The sequence below is a fragment of the Vigna radiata genome, chromosome 9 (genome assembly GCF_000741045.1).
Source record: "Vigna radiata var. radiata cultivar VC1973A chromosome 9, Vradiata_ver6, whole genome shotgun sequence".
NCBI classification, from domain to species: Eukaryota; Viridiplantae; Streptophyta; class Magnoliopsida; order Fabales; family Fabaceae; genus Vigna; species Vigna radiata.
In genome coordinates, this window is record NC_028359.1 from 5,770,377 (window position 1) to 5,787,328 (window position 16,952).

Genomic DNA, 16,952 nt, shown 5'->3' on the forward strand with positions numbered 1-16,952 from the left:
TTCCATAAGGTGCTGCCACCTGTTCTTGGTTGTGTCTGCTGGCCTTAGTCTTTTCTCCCGCTTCTAGAACATTTCCCTCATCTATTCTTGTTACAGAAATAGGGAAAATGTATTATTAGAACGCAAAATTTTTAAAACCCTATTCGTTTTCCCAACCAGAATTTTTGAAAAAAAAAATAAAAAACTAACTGATTGGAGATTGAAAACTATCGTTGTGAAAAGTGTATCAAAATATTGCTGTGAAAATAATGGAACCCTTTATATATATATATATCAGTCACTGTTGGCGTCAATAAAAAAATCTTGTATTTCGGTGTTTGCTTTTGACACGTGCACGAGTCACATGCACATGTTAATCCATATCGTTAATATTATATCCCTAATTGCCATGGAAATTTTGTTCGTAGGAAATTAAGACAAACTTCTTTTATGAAGTGGCATGTTGCATGCATTGTTAATTAGGTATTGATATGCTGTTGCATAAGAGTATTCCAGGAATACTTTCTCCAGAAACAATATCTTTATTAATGTTATATATTATGATAACTTTATGGTAAGAGGTATGTTTCTTAATAAAGTTAAGAAGTTAAATCAATGATGTAGCATCGAGTTTTTTCTTAGTGAAATAAATTATGAAGGTCATTCTCTAGTTATTAGGATTGCATTATAAAGAAAAGCTGAACGCTAAAAACTTGGATGATCAACTATAGAATCGGAATGATTATTTAAAAAAAAAATTCAAAAAACTAAATTTCATATATGTAATTATAAGTCGTTTTATTTCACCATACATTTAATTTAATAATATGTTTTTCTTTTCATTTCCGCTACTATTGCTGACTAAAGTGATCATAGAAAAAAATTTGAGAAGATTTCAATAGAAACATAGATTCATGTGTTTATTTCAAACAGTTTCGGTACAAGATTGCGTCTGTGATATCCAGCATTATCTTGTATGTCGGGATATTAGTAGTAAGTTTGGTTTGAAAAACTAAATTGGAAAAACAAAGTTTAGAATATTGTTGATCCGAACAGTCGGATGAAGATAAAAATAGTATATATTATTATTAAAAAAAAAAAAAAACACTTCTACCTCATGGTTCTTTTGTTTTTTCACTTGATTCAATACCAAAGCATTTTAAATAGAGTTTAAGGAAAACATTAAGATAAAAAAATAAGAAATAGTTCAGTTGTATTATAAATATAGTTCAACTTAGTTAATAGAAACTATTTTTCCCAATTGAATGGAAATTGTGACACACTCAATTTCTTTAAACAATACATGAACTATAATTGATATAAAATATTTAAAATAATTAATGCAAAAAATCTCTTTTCTACTAATATATTACTTTACTTGTGTGAGGTAGGCCTTGTGAAATGTTATTTTTATGTAATTTTATTTATTATAGTATTTTAATAATAAATATTATCTTGTCCTAAAAATGTGACTCTCATTAAAGTATTAGTGTAAAATAGGTATATTAGATTGGTTTTCGAGTGCATATTAGATCGGTTCAGAAAACTGATCTTACATGTGCTAATGTAATATATCGAAGACATATTCGATCGGTTCTGAAACAACGAATTTAATAACTTTAACTAAAAAAAAGCATTTCCGAAAGTGGTATTTTACGTACTTGTTGCATCGTTAGCAGATTTGTTGCAATGGTTCGTGGTGACTGAGGATGAAATAATTTTAAATTCTTGTTGTTAATTCAATGTAATGTACAGAAAATAAAAGCTAACCATAATGAAGAAACCTATAGTAATTTCAAAATATAATACTTAAGGAAAGGTAAATAATAAAAAATTTGTAGAATGAGCTCTTACAAATAAATACTTATTTTAACAAAAGGATAATGATATTTAGACACTATTTTTTTGACAACATTTAAACATTGATTATATGTCAATCTGTGATTGGTAAAAAATTACTATCGTGGAGTAATTTTTGACCAATCACGTATTGATAAGTAAACAATGTTCAAATATTGTGAAAAAAATGTTGTCTAAATATCATTATCCTTTTAACAAATTTCCTTCATTTAAGAGCACAACATGGTTAGTTTTCTATGCTTTTTGTGTTTTGTTTTTTTTTTTTTTTGTTTTCCAACGATAACTTGTGAGCTAAGGAGTAAAGTCAGTCAAATGACTTTTTTGCATTACAAATTCATTTCCACAACACAACACAAACACCGAGAGGATTCTTCATTTTCCTTTGTTGGTAGCTGCTTCACCACCTTCTCTTCCCATCTTGCAAACTACTAACTTAAGTGTTAATCAAAGCAATGAACATTATAGGATTCGGTTTTGAAGTGGAAAACCTCAGACATAGGTTGTGAAGTGGAACCTTGAAGTATTTTCTAAGTGATAAACGAAATTTCATAATGAATTGTAACATAACTTTCATATTAATTTCTTGGAAAGTTATTTTACATTATTATAATAGATTTTATATAAGAAGTTGAAGATAAAAACATATTTCTGTCTCTTTATCTTAATAATTCGACAATGTTATTCTTGCTAGAATTTGGTTATCATTCTCGATATTATTTGACTTAACCACCACAAATCAGTTGACATTTGTTATTTTGTGGATGAAATATTAACTTATAAAAATTAATTTTTAAAAATATTAATAACTTTATTAATGTATTAAATTGAAATAAAACATAAAATTTACGAGTGTTAATGAATATTATTAATTTTAAATTTAAGATAACATGAAATTAATTAATGTAAAGTATTAACAACAGTTTTAATGTTATATTAAATTTAATAAGTTAGTAAAATTGCTATAATAATAAATAATGAATTTTGTAATTTTTTACCATTTATATATGTAATTATCTTTTATTTTCTTTATTGTGGTAGTCCAAGAAGCGCAAGTGATGAACTATATTTTTAACAATGGTATTGTATAAATTCTGCAGAAAACAGCGAAATGTTCAGCATAAGACAAAAATCAAGGGGGGTGAAATGGTTTGAGTTAAAAATTGTTTTCCTTTAAGCATATTTATGTGTTTAAAAATTTCTTTGATAATGCTGAAAACTTGCATAAAAGCAAATAAATAAAGTAGAGAATGGAAGAGAAAAAATACACAAATAATTTTTAGGATAATGGTATTTAGACAACATTTTTTTGATAACATTTTAACATCATCTACATGTCATTCTGTGATTGATCCAAAATTACTCCCCAATCAATAATAATAATCATAAACATCACCATGGACCAATTACAGAATGACACGTAGATGATGTTAAAATGTTGTCAAAAAAATGTTGTCTAAGTATTATTATCCTAATTTTTATACCAGTTTGAATTAAAATATTCTACGTCTAGTTGTTAATTTCTCTAAAAGATGGATTAACCTTTTCACTAAATATGAATAAAAGTTTACGATAGACAAATAAAGATGAGATTAGAAAACATCTCTCTTAACAAATAAGAGATGACCAACACCTTTTTTTGACACATAAAATAATGAAGAACTTGATTTTGCTTGGCAGAGAAGCACCAAAAACTTAGATACATTAAGTAGCAATTTTTCCTTTAAAGCACTGAAACCACAAGCTTTCTTAAAAACTCAAAGTTTATCAAACTATAATCTTGCTCTGTAATAGTTTAAGTAACCTTTAAAGAACTTTGAAACACACTATTTATAATCCAAAGTTCGAGCTAAGTCAAAAGCTTAAAAGGCAGTTCACAAATGCTAGTGATAATCGATTATCTAAGTGATAATTTATTATCATTATCTAAGTGATAATCGACTATCTAAGTGATAATCGATTATCTTATACCATTATAAAATAATTTTCTTTGTGATAATCGATTATCTTATACCATTATAAAATAATTTTCTTTGTGATAATCGATTGTCCTAAAAAAAGGTATTGACCTTTTAAAAGAGTTATTCTTACTCTAAATATGAAAATGTTATAATATTGCAAAATATGAAAACGTTGCATTGCAACGTTAGTGTTTGACAACGGTAATTTTCTTAATTGCCAACGTTAATTTTAATAACAACGTTCATATTTTTAATGTGAATTAATTTTGCAACATTAATACTAATTGGTTTAATTTCTTTAAATTCTTTTATTCTTTTCTAGCTCTATAAATAGAGAGTTCTTCCTCCATTTCAAGACAAAAAAAAAGCAGTCTCTCATTCTCCTTTCCTCTTTTTCCTCTTCTAAAATTATTTTGGGTTATTCTTATACTTTGTTTAGAGTTCCTTGCTAGTTCTGAGATTCTCAGAAGTTCTGAGAAGTTCCTGTTGTATCCCGGGGGACTTGCATAACACACCGCGGATAAGTCCTTAAGGACAGTGAAACTACACGCCTCAGGAAATACTGTTTTGTCAGTTTTTTGCAATAATCTTAAGGACTTATGGCTGACATCAACAACATGCCTACGGAGAGTCAAACCATTGTTTCCGGAACCTAGACGGTATTCACAAAATCACTTCCAGACGTGTCAAAAGTCGAGGTTTTCTCTAGACAGAACTTCTGGTGCTGAACGCGTGTCCATCCTTTTAGACGTGTATGGAGTTGTTGCTGCTCTAAAAAGGTACGTACACAAACCTGATCACAAAAAGAAAAATAATTTTCTTAAATCTCGTCCCAATAAATCTAAACCCACCTGACATAAAGTAAGAAATGACAATCCCCCTAGGGCAAATTTAGCCAAAGGAGATGACATTATTGTTGCGGTCGTTTCTCAAGTAAATCTAATGACCAATGTGGGAAAATGGGTGGTAGACTCTGGTGCTACCAAGCATATCTGTGTAAATAGAAGTGCCTTTACCTCTTACACTAGTGTAGGGGATGGAGAAGAGCATGTTCACCTCAAAGATTCCAGGACCACTCCTGTTCTGGGAAAAGGGAAAGTTCTTCAAGCTCACATCTGGAAAGACTTTGGCCTTTAGTGATGTGCTACATGTGCCATCTATCAGAGTTAATTTAATCTCTGTAGCACTATTAGGAAGGTGGGGGTTAAAGTGTCATTTAAGTTTGACAAGATCATTATGAAAAAAAATAATGTTTTCATGAGGAAGGGATATTGTGATCAAAGACTCTTCATTCTAAATGTTTCTGAAAATATTAATGAATCAAGTTCTTATGCTTATATTGTTGACTCGTATGATATATGGCATGCTATATTAGGACATGTGAATTCGTCGTATGTTTTGAAATTACAACAACTAGGATTAATCAATATGCATGATAAACAGAGTAGTAAGTATGATATATGTGTAGAATCTAAGTTAACAAAGAAAACATGTTTTTCTGTAGAAAGCCAAACTGAGCTATTAGGGTTATTTCATACTGATCTAGCTGATATGAAACAAACAATGTCTAGAGGAGGTAAAAATTATTTTGTGACCTTTATAGATGATTATTCTAGATACACCAAAGTTTACTTAATCAAACATAAAGATGAAGCCTTTGATGTGTTTTTAACCTATAAAGCAGAAGTAGAAAATCAATTGAATAAGAAAATTAAGAGGATTAAATCAGATAGAGGTGGAGACTATGTTTTGTTTAATGACTATTGTGTTAAAAAAGGGATTATCCATGAAGTGACCCCACCATATTCACCTAAGTCTAATGGAGTAGCTGAGAGAAAAATAGAACCCTTAAGGAAATGATGAAATGTTATGCTTGTTAGTTCTGGTGCACCTGATAACCTTTGGGGAGAAGCCTTGCTTATTGTGTGTTTTTTACAAAATAGAATACCCCATAAGAAAACTAGCAAAACTCCTTATGAGTTGCGGAAAGGTTACCAACCTAACCTTAAATATTTAAGAGCTTGGGGGTGTTTAGCTAAGGTGATGTTACCCGATCCTAAGAAAAGGAAAATAGGCTCTAAAACCGTTGATTGCATGTTCTTAGGTTATGCTGAATATAGTGCTGCCTACAGGTTTCTAGTTGTTAAAAGTAACATACTTGAGAAAAATTCTATAAGGGAGACGAAAAATGTTGAGTTTTTTGAACATGTGTTTCCCTTAAAGGTTAGTGAGATGTCTCAACCCGTTGATGATAATAATAATAATAGTGATACCATGAATGAGGATTTGAGAAGAAGTAAAAAACAGAGAAAGGAAACTTCCTTCGGAGATGACTTTTATACTTATCTTGTTGATAGTGATCCAACAGGCTTTGTAGAAGCTACTAGTGCTCCTAATGCAAAATAGTGGGATAAGGCCATTAGGACTGAAATTGAATCAACTCAGAAAAATAATACTTGGACTTTAGTAGATTTGCCTAAAGGAGCAAAACTCATTGGTTGTAAGTAGATCTTTAAGAAGAAATATCACCCTGATGGATCCATAGAGAAATATAAGGCAAGATTAATAGCAAAAGGATTTACTCAAAAACCCAACATAAATTACTTTGATACTTTTGCTCCTGTGACTAGGATTTCCTCTATTTGAGTGTTGTTAGCTCTAACAACTATCCATAAACTAGTGATACATCATATGGATGTTAAAACAGCCTTTTTGAATGGTGATTTAGAGGAAGAAATTTATATGACTCAACTTGAAGGGTGTGTTCTACTTGGTAAGGAGGAGAAAGTATGTGAACTCTTAAAATCCTTGTATGGGTTGAAACAAGCACCAAACGATGGCATGAAAAACTTGATAATGTGTTGCTTTGTAATGGTTTCTCACCTAATGATGCTGATAAATGTGTGTACTCTAAATCTGAAAATGATGATTTTGTCATTATATGCTTGTATGTGGATGACATGTTAATCTTTGGTACTTGCAATGAGATTTTTGGTAGAACAAAATTGTTTCTAGGATCAAAATTTGAAATGAAAGACATGGGTGAAGCCAATGTGATTTTAGGTATATATTAGAATCACAAGAAAGGGAAATAGTATATTACTATCTCAAGAATAATACATTGAGAAACTTCTTAAGAAGTTTAGGTTTTATGACCTGAAACCAGTGAGTACCCCTTATGATGCTAATTCTAAATTAATGAAAAATAAAGGAGAATCATTATCTCAGCCTTAGTATGCCCAAATAATTGGGAGCTTACTACACTTGATGAGCTTTTCTAGACCAGATATTTCTTATGTAGTAGGTAGACTGAGTAGGTACACTCAATGTCCAAATCAGGAACATTGGGATGCACTTGTTAGGCTTATGAGATACTTAAGAGGTTCAATGGATTATACCATTGAATACAGTGGATTTCCCACTGTACTATAAGGGTACAGTGATGCTAAATGGATCTCTGATTCAGATGAGACAAAATCCACTAGTGGTAATGTATTCACACTTAGGGGTGGTGAGATTACATGGAGATAAGCCAGACAAACAATTATTGCAAGATCAACAATGGAATCTGAGTTTGTCGCTCTTGAGATGACTGATAGTGAGGCTGAGTGGTTGAAAAACTTCTTAGTAAACACTCCACTAGGAATGAAACCAACCCCATCGGTGTCAATACATTGTGATTGCCAATCGGCAATAGCTATAGCTAAAAACAAGAATTACAATGGAAAGAATAGACATATCCATTTGAGACACAATTTGGTGAAACAGTTGCTAAAGATTGGAACTATTTCCATTGATTATGTGAAGTCAGAACAGAATCTAGCACATCCTCTAACAAAACCCTTGGGAAGACAAATTATATTAGAAACATCGAGGAGAATGAGACTTAAGCCACTTGCAAGCAAACAAGTGATGGTAACCCAACCTTTGTGATTAGAAATCCTATGAATAAGGTTCATATGGGTAAAAATAATTCACTTGTTAGTTTTGATAGCACTAAATTGATTTTAATCAATTATGTCCCTTCCTATGGTGTGTGTGGAAGTGCTAAAGACTGCATTATTGAGAGGCTAATCTTTGATATTAAAATTCTATGTGGTGAAAAAAATTTAGTTTAAACAAAGTTTTTAATGATTTTTGTATCCCTTATGAGTGGTTTATGATTTGCAGCATACACTTGATGAAATCACCTATATGAGTGTTGAGTGGGGCCGCTTTCATTAGATCTTGGTATGATCTCTAGAGCAATCATGAATATCGGGCACATGCATGGCCTAGTAAGCGCAAAACAACGATAACAACAAGGATTGTGGGATATTGTGATTGATAAACCTCTAACACACGTCAAGTGTCTTTGGCTCATATAGTTTGCTATACCAACAACACTGTATTTTAAGTTTCTAAATCTAATACTGGTTCATATAACTTGCTATATCAGCTCTGATGCATTACATCCTTTGAGACCCGGAATAAAGGTTTCTTATTTTTCTTTTAGTGTTTGAAGTATTTGAGTCAAAGATTGTTTCTTTGCAACATGTAGGGGATTGTTATAAGATTGCAAAATATGAAAATGTTGCATTGCAACATTAGTGTTTGGCAACGATAATTTTCTTAATTGGCAACATTAATTTTAATAACAACGTTCATATTTTTAATGTGAATTAATTTGGCAACATTAAAATACTAATTGGTTTAATTTCTTTTATTTCTTTTATTCTTTCCTAGCTCTATAAATAGAGATCTCTTCCTCCATTTCAAGACACACAAAAAAAAGCACTCTTCTCTCTTTCCCCTGTCCTCTTTTTCCTCTTCTAAAATTATTCTGGGTTATTCTTATACTCTGTTTAAAGTTCCTTCCTAGTTCTGAGATACTCAGAAATTCTGAGAAGTTCATGTTGTATCCTAAAAGACTTGCGCAACACACGGATAAGTCCTTGTTTAAAGTTCCTTCCTAGTTCTGAGATACTCAGAAATTCTGAGAAGTTCATGTTGTATCCTAAAAGACTTGCGCAACACACGGATAAGTCCTTAAAAACAGTGAAATACATGCTTCAGAAAACACTGTTTTGTCAAGTTTTTACAACAAAAAATGATATTTTTTATTACATATATCTAAATATAAATATAAATAGTAAAAAAAAAAAAGAATATAATCTTAAGAATATCTTTTAGAATTTTGAACTCAATTCAACTATTAACAAAGTTGGAATCAAATAGGTAAAACTAGTTTCAACTACGATTTTTTTTTTCTAACCACAAACATCTAAATAGAAATAAAATATCATTTATATTATTGTAAATATTTTAATTTAAAATTATAATTTTTTTTATAAAATGGTCAACTATTTATATAATATAAATTCATTAATAAAATTAATAAAAAAAGTATTTTTTATTTAAGTATTCTTCAAAAATTAAATTTATTTCATATTAAATATTTATTATAGAATTTAAATATTATTAATAATTAATATAAAATAGAGGTGTTACAATAATATATGTATGGGTATAGATTATTAATAATAAAATATTTATATTATTAAATTTATTATATAAAAAAAAAACATAGCTTGAGAAATTGCAGTTAGTGGTGTTTTTATGTTGGAAAGTAGAAAGAGAAAGAGAGTGTGAGCAAGATGAGGCTCTACAGTGACATAAGAAAAACAAACACGTGTCTCTCTCTAATATTTCTTCTTCTGTTTCTCATTGACTCTTCCCAATAATTTCTCCCTCCCTTCAGTATATTTAACATAAGCCAAACCAAACCTTAATATTTCCAAACCAAACAGACCCTTGACCCTTCTCTTCTCTTCTTCATTCATGTCTTTTCAGTTAAAACCCTTTTTTTCCGCACCCGCGTTTTCCCTCCTTCCTCTTCTTCTTCCCATCACAATCATCGTCGCCTGATTCAACGCATTAGCAAATTCCCAAACCAAACCAATCCCAATTCGCAGAATCATCAACTTCTTACATGGATCAAAAAGAGGAAGAACCGATCACGCCGTTGAACACCTTCTCTTCTCTCACCCATTCTGCCTGCCTCGAAATTCGTCTCTTCTATGTCAGAATCTCCCCCTGCCTCGTCGACTCGCTCCCCGACCACCTTGGGCTCTGCCACGCGTCACGACACGCCGGTGTCTCGCTCGTCGTCAACGCCGCCCCCGTCCCCGCCTCCTCCCCCGCTACCATCCATCTCCACCGCGGCCGCGTCGATCGCCATGCCGCCGAGGTCACCTACGTCGCCACCGACACCGTCAGCCTCAGCGGCAGCGCTGACTTCGAGGTCTACGAGAACGACGCGCTCTTCCTCTGCGGCTCCCTCGAGCGCCTCGATTCCGAATGGAGAAACGGGTCCGGGTCGGGATGGGGCATGGACTGCCATGTGGCGGCCGGGTGCGTCGGGTCGGGTTGCTCAGCGTTCTTCAGACCGCGCCTTGGGGTTTCCGCGCCGTCGATCGAGGTCTACGTTGCCGGGTGCTGCTCCGGCGTGCCGGTGATTCTGAACAAGACGATTCAGATGAGTCCGCGGAGGAGGGTGCCGAGACATGCCACGCTGGATGCGATTCCCGAGGATGAAGAAATGATGATGATGATGATGGAAAAGAACCGTGTCAACGGTTTTGCTCCCAACCGGAAGTTGCAGGTATGTGGATTGAATGAATTGTTATGTAGTTGTGATCATTTTTGTGAATTGTGAATGTCACCATTTGTGGTATTGGATTGTTGAGTTCATGTTTGTAGCATTGGTCCTGATGTTTAAACTTCTGAGGCCTCTCACTTTTTAAAAGCTTTAGTAGTTTTAGTTTCATTAAATTGATTAAAATGCATTCGTAGTTTGTAATCTTTGTTGTCATTGAATCATAAATTATTCAAACTATCCAAGTTTTAAAGACTGTGTAGAGGATTATAGTTAACAGTTTAGATTATCCAGCGATGCATTAAAACTAAACTTTAGCTTTGTTTTGTAAAGTCACAAATAACTGAGGTAAATGTTCTCTAGGATGGGGATTTCTTTTGTGGGATGTGTCATTTCTCAAATTAACTTGGCTTTTCTTTGGAGTTGCATTTGTGTCTTGGGAACAGTTAATGATTTTTTGCTAGCTGTGTGACCTTGTGTTTGGTAACACGGTTGTTGCTTCTGGGATTGAATCTGCGAAGCGACTAATAGTTGTTTTTTACGGGAATTTGTTAGATGTTAAGCATTCAATGAAAGGATTGAGGGAGAACATGAGGTGTTTGTATGACTGTGCTTTTTGTGATGGATGCAAAATCAGCTTAAGCTTATGATGTGGTTGATTGGTGGTTCATGATAGTTTCTTTGTATGGACTTGTGTTGTCATGACGTTCTGTAATATGTAATTTCTGCATTAAGCCCAAAAATGTAGAAGACTTTGTGGTTGATATATCAAGGTCGTTGCTTGAGTCATGCCAAGTAAATTAACTTTACAATGTGTGTCTTCTTTATTGAATTAATGGTTAATTTAGATGGGCTAGAAAACATGGATGTTAAATTTGGTTTTACTCCGGTAAGTTCATCAGGGATTATTACAAGTGCATGTGATGTGGTGTGTCAAAATGCATGACAAGGGTTGACAATTGTTATTTTGTGAGGATTAATACCGACAATTGTTATTTTGTAAAGGACTGATGAACTTTATACAAACCAGAAAGCACTCTGATGGTTCTGATAGGAGCCATAATTGATTGTGATGTTATCATTCTGAACCAAAGTTTTGATTTGTTTTTCTGTATCATAGTCAGACCTTGTTAATTTCCGTCCATGACTAGTTTAAAACACTTTTTTTTTCTGATGCAAACAAGAAAGCATTCTGATGCACTTATATGGATTTAATTTCCGTCCATTACGAGTTGAAAACACTTTTCTGTTGCCATAAAATCTTGTACTGTTCAATCTTGGAGATTGTTTGAGTGCTGAAAGTTGGAACCACCACGGAAGTATGCTAAACACTACTNAAAGAAAGTATAAACAGCTACACTGAAATTGGGTCATGTATATATTTCATTCTGAATTAGTAAGCTTAAAATAGGTGTCCTGATGGTTTTAAGTAGAGGCATATTTGATAGTTCTCTTAACGTCCAATAGTATGATTAATAAATGGATCAGTATCAAGCTGACAACTGATAAGCGATAAACTAAAATTCATGTCAAGTATTGTCTGTTGAAGTGGTTCTACTCTTCAACTATGCTTATTGCNTGAACCGTTATGATTGAACATACGGAAATAGTAATCTTAATTTCAGTAATTTCTTGTGTTTTAGATGATGGTCAACTCACCAGGGATCTGACTTGCTGCATGCAGTTTATATGATACACCTTTCCAAATGCATTTCTTTCTTTTAAGTACAAATGGTCAAGATAAGGGGTAGTATAGTTCTAGCTTTGCAGTCTAACCTGAACCTCGTAATTTCTGAAATATAATTTGTTTTGCATTGATGGTATACCTTGCAGATAACAGAGTCAGAGGTTGATGAGTACGATTGTGATGAGAAGATGGGAAATGGTTTCTACTCTCAAGAAATGTATCCCGGTGAGGATGGACAACTGTCGTGGTTCAATGCTGGGGTTAGAGTTGGTGTTGGAATTGGCCTTGGGATGTGCGTGGGGATAGGGATTGGTGTTGGATTGCTCATGCGTTCATACCAAACAACAACCAGGAACTTCAGGAGGAGATTTTTCTAAACTCTAATAAGGAAATTGCTACTCTAGTTTAATGAGAAGATGAAGAAAATATATTGGAGCTGAATCAAAGGTGCGTGGGACATTAGGATCCAAAAGTTGAACAAGCAAAATTGCGTGAAGTGTAAGTTTTGTAGAAGAGTGGAGATTCTGCTTCCTCTTTGTTTTGTAGCTTACTCTCAGATACGTCCACGTTGCATTGCATATTTGTATTTCGTGTGACAACAATAGCTATCAATAAAGGCGCAATGCAATACAACTGCTTTGAGGACGTGTTGTACGAGGGGGATCTGGTGTTCAGGGACCATCATAAGGTTGCCAGAGGTTTTGACTTTGAGCATTTACCCAGATTTTACTGTTTGTTTATTGCCTTGTAGATATATTATTTCATTTCATACAAATTTTGATAAGTATAATATATATATATATAATATATAAACACGAATGTGTTTCTGTTCCCACAGTAAATATTTTCTCAAAATATCTTCACTTTTAATAAATGTTATTTTCGATTTGCTTCAATGCTAATAAGTTTCATTATGCTTTTATTGTGGAAAAACAAAATGGACAATGAAGATCTGTCATGTGTTGTTTTCTCAGTGTATAAAAGGACAAAAGGGGTTTTCTGTAGTGTGGGTGGCAGTAGTACTTGTACCTTTGGAGTACGGAAAGAAAAAGAGATTGAGTTACCAAGGAAATTTATTCGGTCTCAGTATCTGCCCAGAAATTTGCTAGGTCGAGTCGATTGGAGAGAAAATTTAAGATGAAAGTAAATGATGAGATATTCTTATAAATAAAAATATATATTTTAATTAATAAAAATAAAATATTATTAATTTATTTTTTATTATAAAATTAATTTAAAATAAAATATATTTAGTATTAATTATATTAAAATGTTATTATTATTATTATTATTATAAAAACAATATATTTAATTACATGTACAATATATAGTTTTTCATCTTTCATATACACACTAGGGAGCTGTGATAAAGTTACTCGCAAATTGCTGCTTGAATTTTACTTTAAATTGATTGAACCAAACAAACTTCTCACTCCTGAATAGGAAATATCACAATATAAATCTTCATTGAATTTAATAATTTTAATTTATATTTAATATTTAATTTATTAAGTTAATGGGATATACATTTGTATTGTACTCTTGATTTGGTTTGGTTTGATTATTTATATTATGAATTCATACTGTTAATTTATATTTTTTAAAAATATTTTTATTATAAATAAGTAAAATGAATATAATAAATTTTTAATTTAAATTAATGACATGAGGTTATTTTAGTAATAATTGTTAGAATGAACTATGATTTTATGTGATTTATTATAAAATTTTAACAAAAAATATTATATTAAAAATAAAATTTAAAATATATTTATAAATTTATAATTTTAAAACATAAATTTAGGTTGGATCGGATGCTTATAAAATTTTGATTTTATTATATAAATCTAACTGTTGTTCATTTTATTTCAGATTTCTTCTGTCTACTGTACGAATTTATCTTAGATTTCTAAACTCCATTTGATGGAGAAGAAAAAGAATTAAAGAGAAAGATGGAAAATATATAAAAAAAATGATTGTTTAATTAGAGAAAGAGAGAGTAAAAAGGGAAAATAAATAAATAAATATATTTGACTTATTATGTGGGACTCTTCACACTTATTTATTTTTCTATTCATTTAGATTGTTTCTTTTGTTACTCAATAATTTCCTTTTCTTTCTTGATCACTGCTATGTTGTCAGCAACCAAACATAAGTTTAGATTTATACAGAGATGAAAGTACAAAGAAATGATGACAAGCAAAGTACATTGGTTGAAAAAAGATATATATAAAACTGAATAAAATAGGAGTTAAATAAATAATTCAAAAGAGATCAAATAAAAAACATATGGATTATTTGGTTTCGAAAAATAAAAATAAATAAAATAAAACTTAACTTTTTTAAAAATGATTAGTTCTATTCTATTGTTCATTCAAACATATTCAATTTTTTTACTTTAATTTAGTGAGAGGTTTACATTCAATTTTTATATCCATTTTCATCTAAGTGATATACAAAACACAATTATAATAATTGTTAAATGAATGTTTAACCTTGTTCAATAAAGTGTAAAATATATTTTTTGACATTACCAAGCTAATGTTTTACTTTAATTAATTAAAAAAAGCTTTAAGAAATTGTTTATTAAGGCACAACCTCTTATTTAACAATAATAAGAGACTTTGGTTGACAACTTAGGTTATGAAAACAAAAAGATTAATTAAAATTCAAGCTCAAAACATAACTTTCTCCACGCAATGATATAACATCAACTTGCTATGCTAAAATATAAAGTGAAATCACAATTTTAAGACTAAATGATTACTTTTTTTTACCACAGTCGGTTGATTAACTAAGAATATTTTTTTCTTTGATAATTTTTCACGTTTCCTTAGTTTATACAGGTAGGTTAATATATATTAAGAATAAATAAATAAAATTAAAAAGATTATATTTTAAAACACTACAATAAATTACCATACTAATGATGCAATTTCACTAAAAAAAATTATCAATAAAATAAAATTTACCGAATTTTAGCAAAGAAAATCATCGATAAAACAAAATTAATGATGAATTATACCTAAAGGTTATAGACTTTTAATTATAAAAAAATATTTGTTGTTGATATCTGTTAGTTAAATTTGTCAAAAAATTTGTTAATAATTTAAAATTTTCTTTATCCACTAATATTTTTATTGATAACTGAGTAATATATTAGGTTTTGACCATGTTGTGGTAAAACTCATTGCTAATGAGTTTTTTCAAAAAATTTCAATAAATCTATTGGTAATTGTGTTTTTTAAAATTTGTTATTAATTGAATTTTCTAAAATTTGTAGATAATTTGATTAATAAATTTATCGATAAAATGAACAAATTCAATGAAATATTTGTTATGAATAAAATAAAGATGGATAAGAAGGAGGGAGAAAAAACAAGGAAAAAAAAAGGAATAGTAAGGAGAGGAAGAAGCAATGATAATAACAAAAGTGACAACAATGGTAGAGGTAGCCATGGCAACAATGATAAAAACAAATGAAAAGGAGAAGAAAGAAGAGAAGAAAAAAAATAAAAACAAATGAAAAGGAGAAGAAAGAAGAGAAGAAAAAAAAAGTAGAAGAATAAGTCATAGGTGACATATGCAATGGTAACAATGATAAGTATAACAAACATTGTTATGATGGAAGAGGAAGGAAAAGAGAAAGATGAAAAAGAAGTAGAAGAAAAGAAGAAAAAGGAGGAGAAAGAAGAATAAATCACGAATTTATTAAAATTTTATTGATGGAAAAAAATTTATTGGTAAGAACCGAAGTATACATGTGAACGAATAATTATTAACAAATTTTGACGGTTATTATCGTGAGTATTTATAAACTTATATCTATCTATATAATTTATTAACAAATATTTTATTAATAAATTTTTTACTTTAGACAATTTGTCTATAATTTTGATTTACCAACAAACTTTTATAATTATCTATGAATTTTTTTTCAAGGTAAATATTTTGTTTATTTTAATGAAAATAACAAAAAATGAGAGTTAAACTTTCTTAACTTGAGTTTGTCATTACCTCGCATGTATCATAATGCAATTATTAGATGACATGTTATAGTTTTCTGGCCTTTATATTTAATATAAGTTAGTTATATCATATTAGAGAAATGAAAAGGTACCTTTTTTAAAATAAGAAAAACAGATTTGCCAAAATGTTGGGAAGAATTTTTTAAGTTAATTAATCAAGCAAATTGTTTATAAATATACCCAATGTCTTATTAGGAAGAGATAAGAGCTCTCATCTCTCAATTATTATATAGGTAGAAGTCTATATATTTTAGGAAAAATAAACAAATAAAATATAGTTGTATATATCCGATCCAACAAAAATAATAAGTAGTATGATTCAATAATATTTTATTGATCTAAAATAGTATGATAGTTGTACAATTATCATATATTAATAAAATAAGTGACTAAATATCGATAATTTGAATATATTATAATATAATTTAGCACCATATATCAATATAATATATGATTAATTAACTAGTTAAAATATTGTATTAATATTATTATTTTACTAATTTAATATTTTAACAAATAATTATTATTATTTATTGATATTATTTGATATTATCAATTTTTACAACAACTTTCGTAGGACTCATAAACCCTATAAATACATATAGTATTTTACCAGTAAATATATACACAATTTTTTCATAATTAATTCTTTACTCATGACTATCTGAACAACAAAAAATTTAATTCTAGCCATAGAAAATATTCAAGCTACACTAGTGCAAAAACGCTGTTTAACATCGGTTAATTTGGGCTTTTAACGTCACTTTCCCAACCGACATCTATACGGGTGACGTCGAAATTCA

The 16,952-nt window shown here is 30.4% G+C and overlaps 1 protein-coding gene across 1 annotated transcript; it reads left to right on the forward strand.

The window, feature by feature from the left end:
- Window positions 1-9,489: 9,489 nt before the first annotated feature.
- LOC106773640 (uncharacterized protein At1g01500) lies at window positions 9,490-12,845 on the forward strand. Its single transcript, XM_014660369.2, has 2 exons — window positions 9,490-10,440; window positions 12,268-12,845. The coding sequence occupies exons 1-2, from the start codon at window positions 9,769-9,771 to the stop codon at window positions 12,496-12,498; spliced, it is 903 nt and encodes a 300-aa protein (XP_014515855.1). The 5' UTR covers window positions 9,490-9,768; the 3' UTR covers window positions 12,499-12,845.
- Window positions 12,846-16,952: the final 4,107 nt, after the last annotated feature.